This window comes from Biomphalaria glabrata, chromosome 6 (assembly GCF_947242115.1).
Source record: "Biomphalaria glabrata chromosome 6, xgBioGlab47.1, whole genome shotgun sequence".
NCBI classification, from domain to species: domain Eukaryota; kingdom Metazoa; phylum Mollusca; class Gastropoda; family Planorbidae; genus Biomphalaria; species Biomphalaria glabrata.
In genome coordinates, this window is record NC_074716.1 from 4990294 (window position 1) to 5012572 (window position 22279).

Below are 22279 nucleotides of genomic sequence, written 5' to 3' on the forward strand. Positions count from 1 at the left end.
AAGATGTCTTCAGGTAGATTTAGGCCCCCATGTGAATCAAAACGAAATACGATTCACTAATTGTTTAATTAACTTCATCAGTAGAAGGCGAAACTAACTATTTAGACTACACTCGTAAACGAGCCTATATATTCATATAAACTATAAACTTGTTACACTAAAGCAGACTAATTCTGATTAAGCAAGCAAGTACTAATTATAATCAAAGCACACTTTATATCAGCGGTTCTCAACCTTTTAAGCTCGGCGACCCTTTTTATATTCCTCAACTCTGCCGAGACCTCCCCCCCCCCCAAAGCACACACATACAGCAATAGGAGAGTAGACAATAACAATCCATATTTTCGATGGTCTTAGGCGACCCCTGGCAAATCGTCAATCGACCCCAAAGGGAGAACCCCTGCTTTATATGAATACGTGAGGGGAAGACTGCAACCATTCTTTCTGTGATTCTTAAAGGTTCTTTCAACTTAGATAAAGCTACAGACAAGTCCATTTGAGTTTAGTCTGCATTAAGGTGTCATTGGAATCTGAATGTTATGGCGGAGGGCTTCAAAGTTGCTGCCCTGTAGCTTCATGACATTAAAGTTGCTGAATGTAAGTATTAAGGATTAAACTCTCTATTGGAGATTTGACAACAAATGGTGTCCAGCCAGAGATTATCTTACTATGTGGCAACAGGATCTACCTTGGGGATATATCCAGAGCCCATGACAACAAAGAAGGATATCTACAATGTTTGTTTTCAACAAGGGAGATTTATAAATAATAAAAATAAGAAAAACATATAAAACACTCTTTTAAAATCAAAGCTTTTATTAAATACAAGTGTATCAATTAGTTTGGATAAGTTTTGTAATATACTATGTGTGCTTCCGGCTTTATAGTATAAATCTTTGCGATAGAAATATGTTTAACAATTGTTTTAGTTTAGCTTTTAGATGTATGCATGCGCTATGATCCTATCACTTGTCTGGACCAGATGTGAAAGGGGGAGGGAAGACGGGGGGGTATATTTGTAAATGTTTACATGATCGTTTTTTTGAATGCATAAGAAAATGTTCGCTCATGGCTTAAGATTTATCAAGGGGTCTAATTTAAAGTATACCACACATCTGTCAAATACGATTTCTTTCCCTTGTTCAAGATACCAATAAAATAATGAATTAACATAGCTAAGTAATTAATTGGTTAATTTCTTTTTATTGATTCTTGTGTTGACAGGTAAAAGAAATAATTGTGCGAAATTTCAGCTTAATCCGAGATTGGGTGTGGGAGAAATAACGTGTACATCTTTTTACCAGACAGACAGTGAGTGAGTTAATATAAGCTTTATAAACAAAATTTTCTAAAGTTAAAGAAGTTTATTATAGCAAAAAATCACTAGAAACAAATTTGCTTTATGGTGAAATTTGCCATTCTCTTCTCTAGACCTATCACTCAGAGGTGAAAAAAAAAAAAAAAACAACTTTTGGTTCAAATCGAATCAGGTCCTATGCTGATCTGTCTCACCTGCACCTCGCCTCCACGTCATTACCAAGACTAGTCGTCGGTATCTCAAAGTTACCCAACAGATAGCATCGTGCTAAAAGTAGTCAGTCTCTCACCCCCACCTCAGGAATGTCATAGCAACGCCAGGAAAACATTCCTACCAGTCCAATGGTTAATTTTTCTTTTGAGTCATTTCAGCAACCTATCACGTGTCTTTAGAAGTGCAAACAAATCACACATATATAGGGTTGGGGGTGGGGGTGGAACAGACCGGGCGCAGGGAGAAATGGGGCCTTAGGCAAATAAATGTCAGAGCTTTTGGATGTCTATACATAAATGGGTACTTTTACTGTACATAGTAGTAGTGCAAGTCTTCTACCGTAGGCGTGAGTCACGTGACAAATTCACCAGGCCCCCAACCCTTTGCGATTGCTCTGAAAATGGACACGACACTAACCCAATAGACCTTCGTCCACCAAACAGACAGCAAACTAGGTACTTCATTAGTAGATGCAACGTACGTTCTCCATACAAGAAAACTTATCAAAATACGAGACTTAGGAGTCTTCCAAAAAATTTGCTTCGACGAGACTTTAAAATCAGGGGTTCTCAACCTGTGGTTCGCGACCCCCTTAGTGGTCGATTGACGATTTGTCAGGGGTCGCCAAAGACCATCGAAAATATGTATTTTTTATGTGTATTCTTCTATTGCTGTGGGGGGGGGGTCGCGGCAGAGTGGGGGATTCTAAAAAGGGGTCGCCGAGCTTAAAAGGTTGAGAACCGCTGCTTTAAATAAACATAAAAACGTGGAGAGAAAGCTTTCGAAACAAATATTGTTCACTTTGAAAAAAAAAATCTAATTTCATTTAGTGTATTATTGTTAAGTTCTTATTTTAGGTCTATGCCTACAATAATGATAAATGTTATTCGTATTTGCATCTATATCGTTATTGTTACTCTAGGGTGGTCAAATTGTAGTCAAACTGAATTTCCATTTGATCGAACCAATCAAAATTATCTTATTTTTAACCACGTACACTCAAGTGTACCATTACGACATGGGTTTGAGATTATACTTAATTCTTCCATCAAGAAGAAAATCTCCATAGAAAATTTAATACGAATCTTTAAAAAAAAAGGTTTAGTCCAGCACAGTGCGAAAAATTATATTTTCAGAAACAGGTAAAATTTACAGCCGGTCGTTAAGAAACTGCACGCTGTGAGTATTTTCAAGTGTAGTGTAGTGTGTGTGTGTGTGTGTGTGTGAAAATAGGTGGGGGTACTCCCCTAGGGCGCAAGCATTTAATCATCTCTGGAGACCAAGAAGCCAATTATGATGTGTGCGGTTAGGCAAAGAAAAAAAAAAGACGTTTCCTTCGTTTATCTTTTATCATTTTTTTTTGTGTCTGTCCCTTATTTCAAGACTTTAGTTTTTGTCTGTCCCTTGTTTCAAGACTTTAGTTTTTGTCTGTCCCTTATTTCAAGACTTTAGTTTTTGTCTGTCCCTTATTTCAAGACTTTAGTTTTTGTCTGTCCCTTTTTGCTGATGCAGAATTGTTATATTTTTAAAAACCACCTTTCAAAATATTGTCTATTTCCTCACCTATCACTGAACACACCATAAGGTATACATTGATTAGTATGTAAAATATATATATATATATATAACAAAGTGTAATACAGTTTATTAGAAAAATGTTAAAACTCACACACCCAAACAACTATTCACTTTCACCCACAAACGTACGCACACACGCACTGTTGCTACGACAGTAACTACTATCATAGACACTGTCTAAATCCCAACTGATAGCAAGGAGTGTCAAAACCCTTTCTAGGATACCTGTCATGACTTCTGGCATGTATCAATGAAATAAAACCTAACCAGCCACCATTATCTCCGATTAAATTGACCAATCATAAGGCAAATACTTTTTTGTGTGTAGCATTTTTCAAATGATTTCTTCATATACAAACGCGTAAGAAACCTCAAGATTTTTATCTCGTGCTCAGCTTCTATTCTAAGGCAAAGACTAACACTACTTTATTAATCCTTATTGATAGCCCTTACTTTAAATAGGTCATAAAAAGGTAGAACTTAGTACTAAGAAAAAAACGAATTCAAAAAAAGAATATCTATTCTGTAATAAGATTATATATTACTTTACGTCCGATTATAGCACTTGACTTCCGAACCTGGAGGTCCTGGGTTCGAATCTCGGAGAAGAGTGTGATTTTTTAAATTTCGGGATTTTTAGGGTGCCCCTGAGTCCACCCAACTCTTATGAGTACCTTATGAGTACCTGACTTTTGTTAGGGAAGGTAAAGGTGTTGTTTGTTGTGCTGGCCACATGAAACCCTGCTCGTTAACCGTTGGCCAATCTATCACTTTTATTTTGCATCATCTGCCCCACAAGGTCTAGTAGGTGAGTTTACTGATTTAGATTAGGGGGATGGTGATATGCATAATAATTAGTACGTCTACTTAAGGGCGTCATAGGTGGATTTCTTTCAAGAAAAATGTCAAAATTGAGACTGATCACTTTAAACTCGAGTATTGTGAGATATTTATACCTACAAACACACACAGACACATCTGTAGGAATTTGTCCTAGCATATGAGCTAGCCAGGAAAGCCAGTGACTTGGCAGAATTTAAGTCATTGGTTAATATGCATGACTAAATGCATGAAGTGTAGGACGTAATCATCTTCTTTTTTGAAGTAACGTCTGTATTATATAAGAAGATATGGAATAAGAAATGTGCCTTTATCTTTTTTGTCTTTCTGAGTATTTTTTTTTTTTCATTTTTTTTTGAGTTATAGTGTTTTATTTACTATATATATCTACTAATATGTATTATAGATATCTCCTAGGTTACAAATACTAACACTATATATCTTACCATCCTTTGCATACGTTTTAGCAATGAACGCATTAGGTATGATAAGACGATATCGATTGACATTTTCTGTACCCATTGTTATGTAAGGCCTTGCTACTGTTCTGTTACTGTGATATTACTAAAGCCAATGTATTACCCACACAGAACTCCTAGACTTATGAATTTTTAATATATTTTTTTTTAAACAACAGGCGAGGCTTTGGTTTACAATGGTAAATGCATATTTCCAATAAAAATCTGGAGCTAAAACAAATACAACTTAAATTGTCGGTTGCTGAATGATAGTAGGCCAAATTATGTCCGTGTTTACAGAAGAGAAATGGCGCTGGCGGTTTATTTTTAGATCATGGCACCTGATTCAATAATACAATAATACAATTTACATTCTAGACTCTAGATCTAGAGTTAGTTTCTGGGGTCAATGGACGAGGCAGTGTCAAGAAAGCAAGACAAAGTATTTCATAATTAATCTATTATATATATATATATATATATATATATATATATATATATATATATATATATAATAATAATAATAATCTTTATTATTATCCGTAAGGAAATTAATCTTACAATTTGTGCATTACACCAAACAAAAAACATTATAACTATAAGAAACCAAAGTGTACATTCACACCAGACTCACTCATAATTTACATATGACAAAGTTTATACCAGATTGTTCTTACTTAATGATTTCATTGCCAGGGGAACAAAAGAGTGTTTGTGTCTGTTTGTCTTTGCTATCGGTGTCTTGTATCTCTTTTGTGATGGTAAAATTACAGATATATATATATATATATATTGAAATATCTGTTAAAAGTGTATCTGTTCTTAAAAGAAAAAAAAAGAAAAAAAGATAATTAATTTTTTTCAAAGCTTTTATTAACTTACTCTGTCTGTCTGGTACAAATCTTGAACACGTTATTTCTCCCATTTCCCATTCTCGGATCAAGTTGAAACTACACAATTATCTATCTATTGTACTAATTATTGGTAATTAATTATTTTCTTTAATATGGAAAAAAATTAAAAGAAATTCTACATTATTGGGATATATGGCATTCTGTCCATATTTGGGTCGCCTCTGGATTGACTGATAGTTCAGCAAACCTCATCATCATTCCTGCAGGCTATCGAGACTTAGGGCCAGTGCGATCTGACTTGATATGGTTCTTACCCCGCTACGAGGATTAACAAAAGTCAGCAAGTAAATGTTCCGGGATATGGTTTGTTTAGGTAATAGTTTCACCACGATATAAGTGTTCCCTATATTCGGATACAAAAAATTTGAAACAGTTATTTATGAAATAATCATGTTTGTTTTTAAATAGGTCTCTGTAGCTTAATCATTCAATCTAACAAAATTCTTAATTAATAAGACCAATAGGTAAAAAAAATATTTGCAGTAACATTCAAACAAAAGACACTGTTCTCTATTTTATTTCGATTGTTTTTTAAATTAGTTTAAAAATGTGCAAAATTTTTATAAAACTTAATTTTATAATTTATGTCTCTTTACGTTGTTTTTTTTTTCTGTCTTAAAAAGTAAGCAGTAACTATATAAACAGTACATGAATAAAATCTCCAGGGGAAATGTTACCGGAAAAGTTATTTTGTTAATAGAGACAGCAGTAATTGTATTGAATTTGATGCAAAGATTCGATTAATTCGAATTTTATTCTTTAAATTTGTATACCCCATTTACTGTTATCATTTCCCAACATTCTTATAAGAACAATATACAAACATATAATGAACAAAGGCCCTTATATGTATATATGTCAAGCTACCTATTCTTACAAAGCGTAAATCAACTCTGTCTGTCTGGTAAAAAGTTTGTACACGTTATTTCTCCCAAACCCATTCTAAGATCAAAATGAGACTTTGTACACTTTTTCCACTAACATAGACAAGAAATGAATCAATTTAAAAAATGGTAACCAATCACTGGTAATTCATTTTTTGTTTAATAGCAACAAGGGAAACTAATACCTCAGTACTCACAGATATGGCTAAATTTGTTGGGTTTAGTCCCCTTAAATAATTGTTAACGCTTTTACTCCCTCACGCATTCTCCGATCAAGTTGATAGTTGAAACAATTATTTATTGTACCTAACAAGACAGGAATTGATAAGCAAAAATATTCAATGAGTCAATTAATTATTTATAATTAATTATTTTGTTTGATATCGAATGAAGGAAATTACTTGTAAATTATTGGTAGATATAGTTTTAAGGACGGAGTTTTTCCTCTTCAGATACGCTTTGTTTTTTTTTTTAAAGGATTTGTTATATTTTCTGGTCAGTCTTAGTATTCAGACTATCAAAAACCGAGTCATTCATGGAACAACCAGATAGACCAGTAAACAAGCTCACTCTCAAGTCAACGTTAGCCAACAATCACAAAGAGGAGTGGCTCAACCTACGGGCATCAGGAGGTACAGGCAGAGCTGCGTACAAAGAAATGACCACACCAAACTAACTGGATAGTTTCAATTTCCTCCCCCCCCCCCCGCAAAGAGAAATCTACTAATGACAGGACACTCACGTTTTAAATTATACTCTTAATAAAATCAATCACATTCACAGCACACTATTTTGCCTTGGCACAGTCTGGAAAAGAGCTTACAGCTCAGCAGCAAAAATCAGGCTAGAAGAAGATGTGCTTTAGTCTTCAATCCAATAATACCATTGTAGTCAGTTTTGTCAATTCAAACCTAGAACCAACTTATGATTGTAGATTGTAGCTAGACTCAATCATTACTAAATATTCAGACATCAAACAAATATTTTAAAAATAATCAACGTCTGACAACTTAAACAATTTCATGGACGCTGAATGGAACGTCAAAGTTGGCAACTAAGTTTTTAAAAACTTCGATTCCGCAATGCTAAAAAGTACATAAGTACAAAGGACATGGAGATCTTTTAACACTACATAAAATGATGTGATAAACGTTTTAAAAAAGTTGAAACAAGGTGTTGTTTTGTTATGTATTTATAAAAGTGCAGTTGTTGTTTTTTCAAACCCGAGAGAGAGAGAGAGAGAGAGAGAGAGGTCTGTGAGTTGATCAATCGCGGATAAGAATATGTTTCCGTTTTCCATACTAGATGTAATATATATAGGTCTGTGGTCTTAATTTATAAAATCATAGCTTATTAATACTACTTCTATTCTGTGCACAAGATATACCAAATAAAAAATAAAAAATCTAGCTATTTATAGTTTTACGCCGTGGACGAACTCACCAACTGTGACTATCATTTTAATGTGCATCTAAGAAAATGGCTTCATTGTACTTTCAGTGACTACATCGTGTAACTAAAATCTAGATCTATACTTTGAATTGTCATTTCTAGCTAGATAAAGATCTTATGACCTTGAATACATACTTTAAAAAGTAATACCTGAAAATGATTGCAAACCGCGAAAAGTTCAAGGTTCAAGGGCCTACATATGGTGAGCACAAACTGCTCAACATGTTATGTTTTATGTTGATTAGTGTATAGAGGGACTTCTAATGGTCCGACAGTTATGCTGAGCAGGGCATATATCTCGTATGGGAGACGAATTTATGCCAAAGGCAGTCTTCCTTTGGTGAGCTAAAAGGTGGTCGACGTAACAGTGGCGCCCCACAGAAACGCTTTAGATACCAGCTTAGGCGCCAGCTTACTTTAAATGACATAGAAGAGAGAACCTGGTTGCATGCGGTCTCAGATCGAGACAGCTGGAGGTCACTCACAAAGGCCGGTTTATACACATTTGAAAATCACAAAAGAAAATCCGCTACCGAGGGCAGACGCAGACGGCGAAAAGAAAATCTTAATCGAACAACGGCGGACAATGGTTATGCTTGCCCTGTATGTGACAAAATATGTAGGTCACAGCTGGGACTGCGTTGTCACGGGAAATACTGCATTCCTCATTAATCTACGGACTCGAAGACAAGCCTTATTATTTTTATTAGTGTTTCAAATAGAAGTTACAACCGTAAACTCATTAGACTGACTTGTTAATCTCATCAAACACATATTCAGCTAAAAATTCTCAAAAAGTCAAAGAATATTTTAGAATTCGTAGATTACGACTCACAGAGCCACCAGTGTCTCCTCTTTCAGTGTTTCAGAAGTATAACTTATTTAGAAATGTATTTATTGAAATGCAGAAACTTTACTTTTATATAAACTAATTCTTCATGCTTTTACAAATGCTCAGTAAGATTTTTGCAATCAAATGAGAGTAATGAACATCGTATACACATCAATTAACCTCTCGACAGGAAGAGCTTATAATATAAGAGTTTTTATTATAGAACGAAAAAGAATATATTGTATGTGATGATTAATTAGAATTTGTTTCGTAAATCACTGTTATGTGAAGAAAGTCTCAAAGATTCTCATCCAACTTTTATAGAACTAGAGCCTAGTTCAGGCTTGGGTAAATGCTGATTCTAATTTGTACACTCATCAGCAGCACTTAAAGCAAACGCAGCTCGAGCTAATGAACATTGCTATTGGGGGGGGGGGGGGAGGGTGAAGTTTGTTGTCCTGTTTATTTCGACCGCCCCCTCTCCCTTTCCATCCAAAGCACACACTTCTCCCCTTCCCGGGCTAAACATAACGTCAGTCGAATAAGACAATGCATTACTCACTCGACATTGGCACTAGTCACCTGAAGGAGTTCTTTTCAAATTTACAGAAGGGAACAAAAACATTAAGCTGTTGAAAAGGGAACAAAAAAGATCAAGTTCCTTTATTTTGCATCAAAAAAATGATACGAGAACATGTTTTTTAGTCTTTGCAGACATTGTAATACCTTAGATGCCGTCTACTTTAACCAATCACAATTGACTTCATTTACAAGCACACTTCAAATTAGCGTTCACGTGAGACTTTCATTACCTCAAATATTATGTACTATGGCTCTATGAGTACAGAGAGAGAGAAAGAGAGAGAGAGAGAGAGAGAGAGAGAAGAAATACGTAAAATGTGATTGTGGAAGACCTAATGACCCAGTTATCAAGCAAAGGTTTTAAAAAGGTGATATGTGGATAACTGAGATCCAATCATACACAGCTCATTAACAAGAATCTAATACAGCATCATGGCTGGTGCATTCGAAAATAAACAATAATCTTGTTCCGTATAACTGTGTCGTAGTCTAGTCCCAAAATCTCTTATCCGATCAGCACTTATCGCGTCTCTCTATCATTTTTTATCGTGGGAATATTAGTTTTTTTGTAATGAACAGTATGTTGTTAAACTGAACATTTTGCGTGCCATCCCAGCACAACGTTAAGCGAGCAATGTCAGCTTTTATTAACGAAATAGGTTGCTGCCTGGTTGTAAAATATGCGCTCTGGACTGTCGCTTCGACGGTCCCAGGTTCGAGCCCCGCCATCCCCCCGCCGTCCAGGGGGAGGTTCTGAGTATTTAGAGGAACACTTCGCACATTCTGGGTATTTAGCGGAACACTTCGCACATTCGGAGTATTTAGCGGAACACTTCCCACATTATGGGTATTTAGCGGAACACTTCGCACATCCTGAGTATTTAGCGGAACACTTCGCACATTCTCGGTATTTAGCGGAACACTTCGCACATCCTGAGTATTTAGCGGAACACTTCTCACATTCTGGGTATTTAGCGGAACACTTAAAAACATTTCTTTTTCATAGATTTTATTCACGTGGTGGCCTACTAGTTAATTATTCCAGTAGTTTATGGAACATCTAGTCAGTCCTGGCGGAACACTAGGGTTCCACGGAACACAGTTTGGGAAACACTGTTCTAAGTAAGAACATAACTCTCGAATGCATTACACAAGAGAAGAAGTCGATTAAGATATCCGGAACAACGTATTTTAAATCCACATGAATCAATAAACAGCAAGAAAATACTCCGGAACTAACCACGTCAAAAGGAACACATGGATGAGTTGACCCCCCTCACCTGGAAGTGACCAAACAGATGCTATCCACACAGAAGTGAGAGAAATTAAACCAAAAAAAAAAAAATAAAAACTCTCGGTACAGCTTCGGGTTGTCTTCCCCTGCTCACGAATCCAGGCGGTACACTTTTTCTGCCACATAGTTCTACACAGTGAATGTGGTGTGGGAAAAAAAAAGAAGAAAAAAATTCCAGGAAAAGACAACCAGGAATGCTTTGGTGTAGAAAGACTTCCGCAGATACAAATGAGGAAGATCGTCGCCCCTTAAGTTGCGCGTGCACAGACACGTGTCTTAAATAGATAATACCTCCCCCCCCCTTTTTTCCGCCTCTTTTTCTTTAATGACTAGAAGATAGAAACAGAACTTAAAGATTTAAACTCTGCTTTCTCCCCCAGAATCTTAAGTTGACTTTCGTTACTCGCTTGAGAACTGATTACGAAGATAGCCAGAGGGGGAGATGTTTAGAAAATACCAGAAAACTTGTTAGGTTTTTGTTTTCACTACCAGCTTAAAATTGGAATAATGGGCCGGGAGGGGGGGGGGAGAAGAGAACAGGAAGTGCAGAGAAGAAGAAAAAAAAAGGGGGGGGGGAGGAAAGAATATGGGAAGGAAATAAAGACGAAACGGAAGAACGAACTGGCAGTGAGGAAATAAAATGCTGAAGAGTTACCGAAGCAACAGATCTCGATATTTAAGCAATGCTAGGAAGCCCGATAAGACATTACTGTTACTTATATGCGTGGTAGGCTCAGTGTCTTAGAACATTCAAAGACCGCATCACAAACCAAGAGTTTACTGCAGCGATTGGACTCCATGATGGCCTGCTAACTATCGTAGAAAAAAAAAAACGCAAGCTAAAAATCTATGGCCATATTACAAGGTCTTCGGGGCTCGCAAAGACCTTCCTTCAGGGAACAGTACCAGGAAAAAGAAGAAGAGGCAGACAGAGAAAGTTATTGGAGGACAACATAAAAGAATGGGCGGGCCTGCCATTGAAAGAGATTCTAACTAAAGCAAAGGACAGAGATGAATGGAGAAAGACGTTCGACGAATCTTGCATGGCGCCCCAACGGCCCAACAAACTAAGGGATAGGTCAAAGGTAAAGACTCAGCGTTCTACTTTATAAAAACAATACATTATGTAGCCTCGTTTTCATGAACATTCTTGTTTACCCATCCTTAAAAAAAAAAAAAACATGTCAGCCAACTGCCTTGACATGTATAGAAACCTTTTATATGTTTCTCAATTTATTTTTGTATTGTTTGTAGGCAATGATTGTGTATCAGTTTTATTTGTAGGCAATGATTGTGTATCAGTTTTATTTGTAGGCAATGATTGTGTATCAGTTTTATTTGTAGGCAATGATTGTGTATCAGTTTTATTTGTAGGCAATGATTGTGTATCAGTTTTATTTGTAGGCAATGATTGTGTATCAGTTTTATTTGTAGGCAATGATTGTGTATCAGTTTTATTTGTAGGCAATGATTGTGTATCAGTTTTATTTGTAGGCAATGATTGTGTATCAGTTTTATTTGTAGGCAATGATTGTGTATCAGTTTTATTTGTAGGCAATGATTGTGTATCAGTTTTATTTGTAGGCAATGATTGTGTATCAGTTTTATTTGTAGGCAATGATTGTGTATCAGTTTTATTTGTAGGCTATGATTGTGTATCAGTTTTATTTGTAGGCAATGATTGTGTATCAGTTTTATTTGTAGGCAATGATTGTGTATCAGTTTTATTTGTAGGCAATGATTGTGTATCAGTTTTATTTGTAGGCAATTAATTGGTCTTAATATAACATGTAACATAACAGTGGGTGGAAAAAATACTGCAATTTCAAACATCTAGATCAGCCTAGCTGGTCAATATGTGTGATTATATGTAAATATGTAGATCAGCCTACGTTGGTCAACTCAAGTGTGTAAATATTTAGATCAGCCTACGCTGGTCAACTCATGTGTGTAAATATTTAGATCAGCCTACGCTGGTCAACTAGTGTGTAAATATTTAGTTCAGCCTACCCTGGTCAACTCATCTTTGCTATGTAGCTCGCCTACGAGAATCACTCATGTGTAGCTGTGTTTATGTCAACTGTTTTTGTGTTGATCTTATCTTATATAATATAGAGGTTACTTCAAAAAAGAAGATGATTACGTCCTACGCGTCATGCATTCAGTCATGCATATTAACCAGTGACCTAAATTCTGCCAAGTCACTGGTTTTCCTGGCTGGCTCAGGCAACCCATTCCATGCTGTAATGGCACTAGGAAAGAAAGAGTATTTGTACAAATGTGTCCTAGCATATGGGACAAGTAATGTGCCTCTATCTTTGTGTCTTTCTGAGTATTTTATTAAATTTTGTTTTTGTATTTGAAGATTATGGTTCAGTGTTTTATGTATAATTGCTACTTTACTTTTAAGTCTTCTATCCTGAAGGCTTTCTAAATTTAGTGATTTTACTAAAGGTGTTACTCTAGTCAAATGTGAATATTCGTTTGTTATGAATCTCACTGCTCTATTTTGTGTTTGTTCCAGTTTCTTAATGTTTTCTTGAGTTGAGGGGTCCCAAACAGAGGATGCATATTCTATTATTGGCCTAACCAAGGTTAAATAACATTTTAGTTTTATGTTCTTATTTGATTTATAGAAATTTCTTTTACTACCAGCCCATCAAACACACACTATATTGTCAGTTTATTCTAAAACCTCTAAACCAAAACTGTAACTAGTAAAGTAATTTCATTTATTGCGTACCGGTATATAAAATATAGATCTAAACACAAAGACTGGCACAGAAAGTAGCAGTATGGGTATGTGAATGTTAACACAACCAGACACTTCATTACTCTCCATTGTAATCCATCGCCCCATCGCAAATAACATTTGAACTTTGGCTAAGCATTAGCATGGAATCTACGTCAATATCTTAATTAGATCAAGTGTCATGTTAATTGATATTGAGTTAATGATGAAGAGTCTAGCGTCAGACGCTGGGAATTCTACTATTTACTAGATTAAAGATTAACAGTAATAAATTATACAAATATATACAAATAGCCCAATATATCAAGGTGATTTTTTTTTTAGCTATGATTGATTAATTAAAACAAAATGATAAAAAGTCGCATGTAGATTAACAACGTCTTAATGTGGTCCTTCCACTGCACTGATGACGTAACACATATATTTTTTTAAATTTATTGAGTGTCATAGTGAGGAATAAGCGCATTCCCTTGCTGTCATTTTTTTGTTTTTTCTTGTCAAATATATGATTCATTGAACTAAGGCCAGTAATAGATCCCAGGATAGAAGACTTATAATGGATAGTAGGAACCAAAGGTGGCATTAAAGAAAGAAACAAAACATGTTTTTACTGAAACTATGTAACTCTGGCATATGTGGATAATTTTGTAAAGGAATACGTTCTAAAAGCAAGCTAAATGAAAAAATTAAAAAATAAAATAAAATAAAATAACTTTTTTAAAAGTTTTTATTAAGCGTATCAATTAGTTTAGATCAGTCATATAAATAGATTTGTAAAAACAACAATCTACAATGGGGACAAATTCAGATTATATCACCACTTTACTCAAGTACTATTTCTTTCCCTTGATTGAAATACAAAACAAAGTAAGTGATAACCAATAGTTAATTAAATAATCGGTTAATTATTTTAATTGATTATTGTGTCGCCAGGTAAAAGACATAATTATGCAAAAGTTCAGCTTGATCTGAGATTAAGTGTCAGAGAAATAACGTGTACAAACTTTTGGCCAGACAGACACACACACAGAGTGAGTTAATACAAGCTTTGTAAAAATCACTCCGGGCTCTACATTACAGATGTCCCTTTTAAGAAAAAAAATCAAACAGCTTTACGAAATTTGACTTTCACAATTATCAATGATCTCGTTCATCATTCATAAAAAAAAAAGTTCACGACCTTGACCTCAAAAACACAATTATTTCCATAGATAATGAGCTGGGAAAAAAATGTATTACGCTAAACGAGAAGTTAATGTCTATAAATAACAACAGCGTTCACGTGAAGATTGTCACGTGCAGTTTGTCGATTTTTTTTTTTTACAGTTAAGGAATACAGACTAAATTTAATACCAACCAAAAAAAAAGTTGCTAAATAAAAGTTTAATTTAGAGTAAGTGATACGTGGAGGCTGTAAATCAATGTAATGTCACATAGGATTCCATTTATCGCATTTCTAAAAGTGCATGACTTTTTAATTGGGTCGCAGGCTAGGTCAGTTTGACACAGTTTTAGAGTTCAGAAAAAAGTTGAACTAATCACTTAATAAGAACAGTACGAAAGGAAAGGTGTGGCTTACAATCATTTAAAGATTTAGCCGTAACCCTTTAAAAAGAAAAAGTAAACATTATCATGTTCTTTGTTTTCTTCCTTTGTCCAAACTAGAACCACGTGTGTCTTATACACCAATAAAAATACAGGCATTAGGATGATGAGTTAGAAGCTATACACTAGAAATGCAACACCCTCAAGTGGCCTTTGTATTCAAAGAGATTTGTTTGATCACAAGGTCGGGGAGGGGAGGATGAGTACCGCCATTAACCGGATGTGGCTCTTCATCAGACCGAGGCTGAAGTACGGACACCGTGTTGTAACACTGACACTAATTAGGGCCACTGTGATCGCGTCCAGGAGTAGTCCGAGACCAATATCGTCATAGAAGTCCTGAACACTGACCCGCAACGTCACAACCCATGGGCAGTTTGGACCAATAGCTCATTGCCACGTCACGGGTCTGTACGACGTTTGGATTACAAGTTGGGCCCAGATGTTAAGAATCACAAAAAACAAAATAATAATAATTATTATTACAGTTCTTTCTGTCTTGGTCAAGTCACAATTTTTGTGTCAAAAGACCTCTCGAGTCTCAGTGAAGAACTCTCGCCCAGTAAACTTCAAAACTATTTCAAGAGGTCGATATCTTTCAACAAGGTGAAGGTCGACCGATAACATTCTACACACGCCCAATAATAGCTCATCACTTCCCCAGACCTACTTCATGACTATTGCACAAAGGTGAAATAATAATAATAATAGTAATAATAATACCATTATCGACATCGCCGTACCACTGTCTCATAACTGAAGAAAAACTGAGATAGAAAAACAAAGAAAATATGGGAACCTAGGCTTGGAGATTAAGCGTCTATGGAAATTGTCCAAATAACAATATACCCCATTGTTATATCAACCGAGGGGATAATAACAACTGACCTCACAGACACCTTCAAGACCCTTAAAATTCTTGGGAACATCCTCGTTGCCTGTCAAGAGAGCGGTACTGCTGCAGACCTGCCACATCACAAGAAAAATTCCTCAGTGGAAACTGTTAAAGGGACTACAATGAATTTTGTTTCCCCTTTACGAAACTCCACCCTGGCAGCGCCAGAGAATGACTACTCATTCGTTTCTAACATAATAATAATAATAATGATACTAAAGATACATATGTACAGACAACTGCTCGCCATATCAAGTAATCACAATATTTCAAGGGTACTCCAACAACAATAGTGAGAAAAAGGTAGAGAATATTAATGAAACTTACGATTTGCTGTTGGTTTAACGAGTGTATTGCTGTTGTAATCTACTGTTGTGATCTGCTGTTGTGGTCTATTGTTAAGGACTACCGTTGTGGCCTGCAGCTTTAGTGTGTAGATTGTAATCAACTGTTTGTTTTGTTTATTATATGTAGACTGAAATGGTTTTAAAATCGTTGAGTATGAGTGTGACTGCGTGTAAATGTTTAACAATTATTTGGAACAAATGAGCAAAACGTCAAGTAAAAAATTGAAACTAAAATTTCATTTGTTTTACTTAAAGTTTCCTTGAAGTGTTACATCAATTTTTCTAGTCACAATTTGGTGTCAATTTTTTTCCTAGCGTTTTGTCAAGAGACATAATCCAACAATATAACAAGAAAGACAAATAAATATACCTTTTTTTCTTTCAAAGACAATATCTTCTTTGTACAACTTTTAGAGCGATTGTTTTTCTCTTAATAACTAATGAATGTTACATTTATTAAAAAAAAATAAAAAATGGAAATTTTTTAACCCGCACAGCCCTCCCCGAAAAGAATTCTAGATAAGCTGTTGTATAGATCTAATAGACTTTATAATAGGTCTTAAGATATAGACTTAGAAGACAAAATCTACATGAACATTAATTTGTTAGGTCTTGAATCAATAATGCCTTATTTCCGGAAATTCCCGAACGCTACAGTCCTTTCAAGAACGCAATAGTCCTTTCAAAACCGATGTTAATCTAGATCTAGTTCTCTAGCCAAATTTAAATTTATTTCTTTTTTATTTTACTTTTAATAATTATAAAGGTCTGACTAGAGTTTTCTTAGTTTGGCCAAAGGAAAATCGTTAGAGCCGTTTTTTTTTTAGATTCGCCGTCGATCTTTAAGATTTTTCCATGACTTAGTGACTTAAACAGAGGTATTGCAAAAAAAAAAAAAAAAAAAACTTACCTGCAGCTTCTCTAATTTTCTGATTGATGCCTTGGCTTGCGTCATTGGAGCTCTGTCCAGATGAAGCCACGCTAGGGGCGTCTACGCTACTCCCACTGTCCCTCCTTCTATAGGAGAACATACTGCTGACAACGGTGTTGTCTCCTGGGGCCGAAGGTTTTGTAATCCAAGCAAGTCTTCACTATCCAATGCGAATTTCTTCGAATATGGACAAAAATCCACATATATACATCCACAGAAACGGAACGTAACAAAGGAATCCACAATGCTTACACACACACACACGCACAATTAAAGTGATATGTAATCCAAGAGATTCGAATCAGTAGTTATCCAGAGTGAATAATGGGCCAACTAGAAACATAATGAATAAATAAATTGAATCAAAATATAGCCAAAAGAAAACACAAAATACTTTTTTAAAAAAAAAAAAAAAAAAAAAAACAAGCTTACATCAAGTGCAATTGTATTTTTACTAACTGTTTTTGTTTAGCTTTTAGCTTTCTGAATGGCTATGATCCTATCACTTGGACCATTTGGGAAAGGGAGAGGGAAGAAGGGGGTATCTTGGTGATTGTTTATAAAACAGTTCACTCAACATTCAAGAGTCCTAAAAGGGACTAATTCATCATATACCACCACATCTATCAAGTACGATTTCTTGCCCTTGTTCAAGATACCAAATAAAACAATTAATTACCGGTAGTCAATTAACTGATTCGTCATTTTTTTTTTTAAATGTATTCCTGCGATGTCAGATTTTTAAAAAATAATAATTGTGCAAAATTTCAGCTTAATCCGAGATTGTGTGTGTAAGAACTAACATGTACACACTCCCGATTGTGTAAGAACTAACGTGTACACACTATCTCCACACATAGAGAGTGAGCTGATATAAGCTTTGTAATAACATTCCAATTATACAAACAGTAAAAACAGTTTTGGTGGCAATTTCGGAAAGAATAACAGTGCTGACAGAATTTTTGCTCCCATTGATATTTCCGTTGACCTGGGATGAACTGACCGGGAACCGATAATTCCAGATGGCTTTTAATTTCTTGACATGACCTACTTTCAAACATAACACTACTTGGTTTCCAAATTATAACGCAAATAACAATGTGAAGCTAATTGTTGAAACAGTGAGTGGTGATTACGTATATTAATAATAATAATAATGCTGTTCATCGATAAAAAAGAAAAAAAACGCTAGAATTATTGACATCGCCGTACCACTGTCTCATAATTTAAGAAAAACTGAGATAGAAAAACAAAGAAAATTCCTCAGTGGAAACTGTTAAAGGGACTACGATGAATTTTGTTTCACTTTAACAAAACTCGACCCTGGCAGCGCCAGAGAATGACTACTCGTTCATTTCTAACATAATAATAATAATCTTTATTGTCGGTATGGAAATTTGGCTTACAATTTGTGCATTACACCAAACATATATGCATAATGACAGAGAATGAGGTGAAATACATTTAATATAAGTAAAAAGGTAAAAGAAATATATCAAAATGATGGAGAGTCCTGACACAAAGCTGTCCTGTGTAGCGAAAAGGAGGAGTTGAAGAAGCAGATAATCTGTAGTTCTTACACAGATTGAATATATTCGTCAACCTGAATGAACGAAGAAGACACTGACCCCCAAACACCCTTATAGAATAAAAAAACAACTATATGGAGAGCTGCATGATCTGGAAACCACTGCGCAGTTCATCTCATCTATTTGACTAGTTATCAGAACCTTCCAACATAATAATGAGAACAGGATTCGAACCCAGCCCCATTGGATCTGATGCCAAACCACTTGTTCTTATAGATAGACACTTTATAATGCTCGCTAAATTAACACTGTTTTTGGAATATCTATTATGACTGTTTTACTAAGGGCTATCACAGATCTAATATATTGTAATAAAGAAAGAATTTTTTTTTTTGGCAAATAATTTTAAATTGTCGGTTTCCTCCCTTTTATCCAACATTTAGACTACTTTTAAGTTTATTATGTAAAGTTTAAGAATAAGATGAAGTTACCATCATTTGATGTATCAACCATAGTGATTTGATTACTTTATAAATATAATCTTCATTATGGTAACTTACAAATAAAAACATATTAAAAAAAAAAAAAAAAAAAAAAAAAAAGCCCACAAAAGAGGCAAGATGGCCCATAAAAGAGGCATATAAAGCCCAAAAAAGAGGCAAAGAAAAGAGGCATAAAGCCCAAGGATTCCTATGATGATAAAGCTAAAACTGAATAGCGCAAATTCTGAGGTTTCCTTTAAAAAAAAAAATCTTCATAATGGATGTATTATGTTCATGTGTTAATATTTACAAAGTTTCAAATTACATAATGTTACATAGTTGTTTGTGTGCGTGAGTAGGTTGATTAGTAGCAAAGGTGCTTCAGAGCTCACCGACAGACCTGATAGAGTACAGACAAAGGTTAGGAATTGTGTGACACCTAGATTCATACCTTGTAGAGCGACTTGATACAACAATATTTATTTCAATTAAAAAAACGAAACTTTTTACAAATGAAGGACACAGTATTTTTCTTTTAGATATGAATAACCAGTAGACTCATTTTCACTAAGTACCCTTGTTTTCGTGGCCGCGGATAATATCCGGCTAATATATAATATATATATTATAAGAATTCCTCCCGTTACATTTAAGAAATGCTTATGATTATGAAACAAACAACTTTCAACAAAAAATAGATTTTCTCCTGCTTAAAAAGAGTGAAGAAAATAACCAAAAAGCGAAAGTCTGCAAAGTTCACCTCAATGGTATGAAATAAGATTGCCATAAACATATTAGAACTATTGATCTAAAAATTCATATACTATATCTTAAAATACAGATGTTCCTTCAAAAATAGAATAATGATGTCCATCTGTGTTGTATGTAACATGACTATATAAATTTCGCTGCTCACATAAATATTACGACGAAAAACTTAAAACTATTCCGCTTTTTCAACCAAAAAAAAAATTTAAGGTTGCCGACTTGTGGCCAAATGATTTATAGCGCTGCTAAATCTGGCTATTCTCTTTTAGCTTGCCCTAACTTGGTCTGCCTTTACCGACAGGTTTCCTAGATGACCACACAGTGGCGCTAGGACACACACAATCAAGCACAAAGAAAGGAAGTGGGGACAAACAGTGGGCAGTGACGGGGCGAAAAGATGGACACTGGACTGATGGACTTCCTTCAGATAAAAAAAGAAATGGTGGTAGCAAGGGAAGGAGGGGGGGAGGAAATTGAAAACGTGACAGACATAAAGGACGAAGTAAAAACATAAAAACTGTGTCCGTCGGTCTGTAACTATGTGGATTTTAGCCGGGGAAGAAAGATCTGGCGTTGATTCCTAGTTTAAGAGCACATATTTCTCTTGACAGGATAAGACAAATGTGTGAACACACCGGATGTCCCCATATACACACAAAAAGACACTGTCAGCACAGAGCACACGGGCCACGGGTTCAGGTGTGTGGGTCAATGATGATGTTGTTAGGATCTTATTCCTCAACTATATTTTTTAGTCCGCATGCTTTAACACCCATACACATACTATCAACGGATGGCTGCCTGGTCGTGCGGTTTGCGCGCTGGACTGTCGTTCGGATTTATCGACGGCCGAGGGTTCAAACCCTGCCCTTTCCCATCCCCAGTCGTCCTGCGGGAGGTTTGGACTAGGAAGTAAACTATCTTCAACTCTGAAGGAACATCCGAAACATGTAAAACATTTTACAAACACAGAGTGAATACAAAAGTGAAATGTATGTGCTCTGAGACATACATTACGTCTTGACAATAAAGTGAGAACCCCTGTGTCTGACATGCATCCCGTTATTCTGTGACACTGACTTCTCATTCTAAAAAAAAAAAAACAAGCATTGGAATGTCCACGATTATAATTTAAACCCAAGTTTAAGAACTTTTAAGGGGCCGGAAACCATCAGGCCGAATTGCCTGGTCGTGCAGTATGTTCACTAGACTGTCGTTCGGACGTCTCGATGGTCCCGGCGTTGTTGACGGCCGTTGACCTGTGGCACCAAACTTCTGGTAGACAACTAAACCGTTGTAGGCGTATTACATTGTAACTTATTAAAAACTTGAAATAACTTCTTTTGGGGAACAAAACTAAATAGAACTTTTATTACGAAATAAACAAATTCAACTTCAGATAAAATGAAATCAATGGAGTAGACTTTAGTAATAATACAAAATGTTTTTTAAAATCAACTGACTGACTAACAAACTGAATCAACTAACAATTCCATTTAGTCCTTCAGTAGTCGTAAGTCGCAACTAAGACAGCTGAAGACAATGTTACTTATATTGCATCCCACTGTCACCATAGAAACATAAACACACGCACACACACACACACCATAACACCCGGGTTCACACCCTGCCCCGCTGCCTTCCCCCATCGACCTGCGGGAGGTTTGGATAAAAAGTAGATTATCTTCAACTCTAAAGGAACACCAGATACATGTAAAACATGCAAAACATTACCCGCAGGGCCAGATGTTAAGCATCACTGATTTAACTCTTTATCTCCTAACTGACGATACCAGCGTTGATTCCACCAGAATGTGGTAAATAATTACGGAGAGAAAGAGTTAAATAAATAGCAGTAAAAGTTGGTTTGCAATCAAAGGTGTTATTGATACAAGGTGATTAAAATAAAAACCCTGGAAGAAAGGAGGGTTTGGAGTATAACAGAACTATCAACTCATTAATGCTGTTGTACTTGTTCAGGTATCCCCAGGGCCAGGCTTGTTACTTTCTTCCACAATCAGTACTCCGACCAAGGGATAAATAAAGGTTTTAAATTATGGGTTAACTCTATCAACGCCACTCGTTGACTGAAACATGAAAACGATCAGTATGTCTGTGTGTAGTCTCTGAATGAACTCTTTATGTTGTGTCTGTTCTATTTATGTGTATGTTTCTGTTGTGTTGTCTTTAGATGAGAAAAGAGTCCTTGTAATCACAACTAAATTTCCATAAGGATCAATAAAGCAGTCTTAGTCTTAGTTAATCAGTTAATAACAGTCTCCTTTCACTTTGCTTTGCTGCTGTTTCTACGATGTGTGTGTGTGTGTGCGTTCAAATAAATTTACGTGAATGTAAAACAGAACTAATATATATTTTTTTTTAATCCTACAAGTCAATGATTTATAAAATGTTCAACTCAATGATCTTATTCCTGAAGCTATTTTTAGATATTTGGGCCCCAAATAATAGATCTAATGTAAACTAAAACCATATTCATACAGTTAGCGATTTCGTTGGCCCTATATTCACAACATGTAGAGCTAGTAGCGATGAAAGTATCATTTTATCATGTAAACATATTGGAAATAAACTGAAAGTGGGGTTT

At 35.5% G+C, this 22279-nt stretch overlaps 1 protein-coding gene across 2 annotated transcripts in view; it reads right to left on the reverse strand.

The window, feature by feature from the left end:
* The window catches only part of LOC106077258 (dystrophin-like), a 331854-nt gene that overhangs the window by 306652 nt on the left and 2923 nt on the right, over nt 1–22279 (reverse strand). For both annotated transcript variants that reach the window (XM_056033067.1, XM_056033069.1), the window contains exon 2: nt 16875–17228. In XM_056033067.1, the coding sequence (XP_055889042.1) occupies nt 16875–16995 (121 nt within the window). In that variant the 5' untranslated portion in view covers nt 16996–17228. The remainder of the gene's footprint in view (nt 1–16874; nt 17229–22279) is intronic.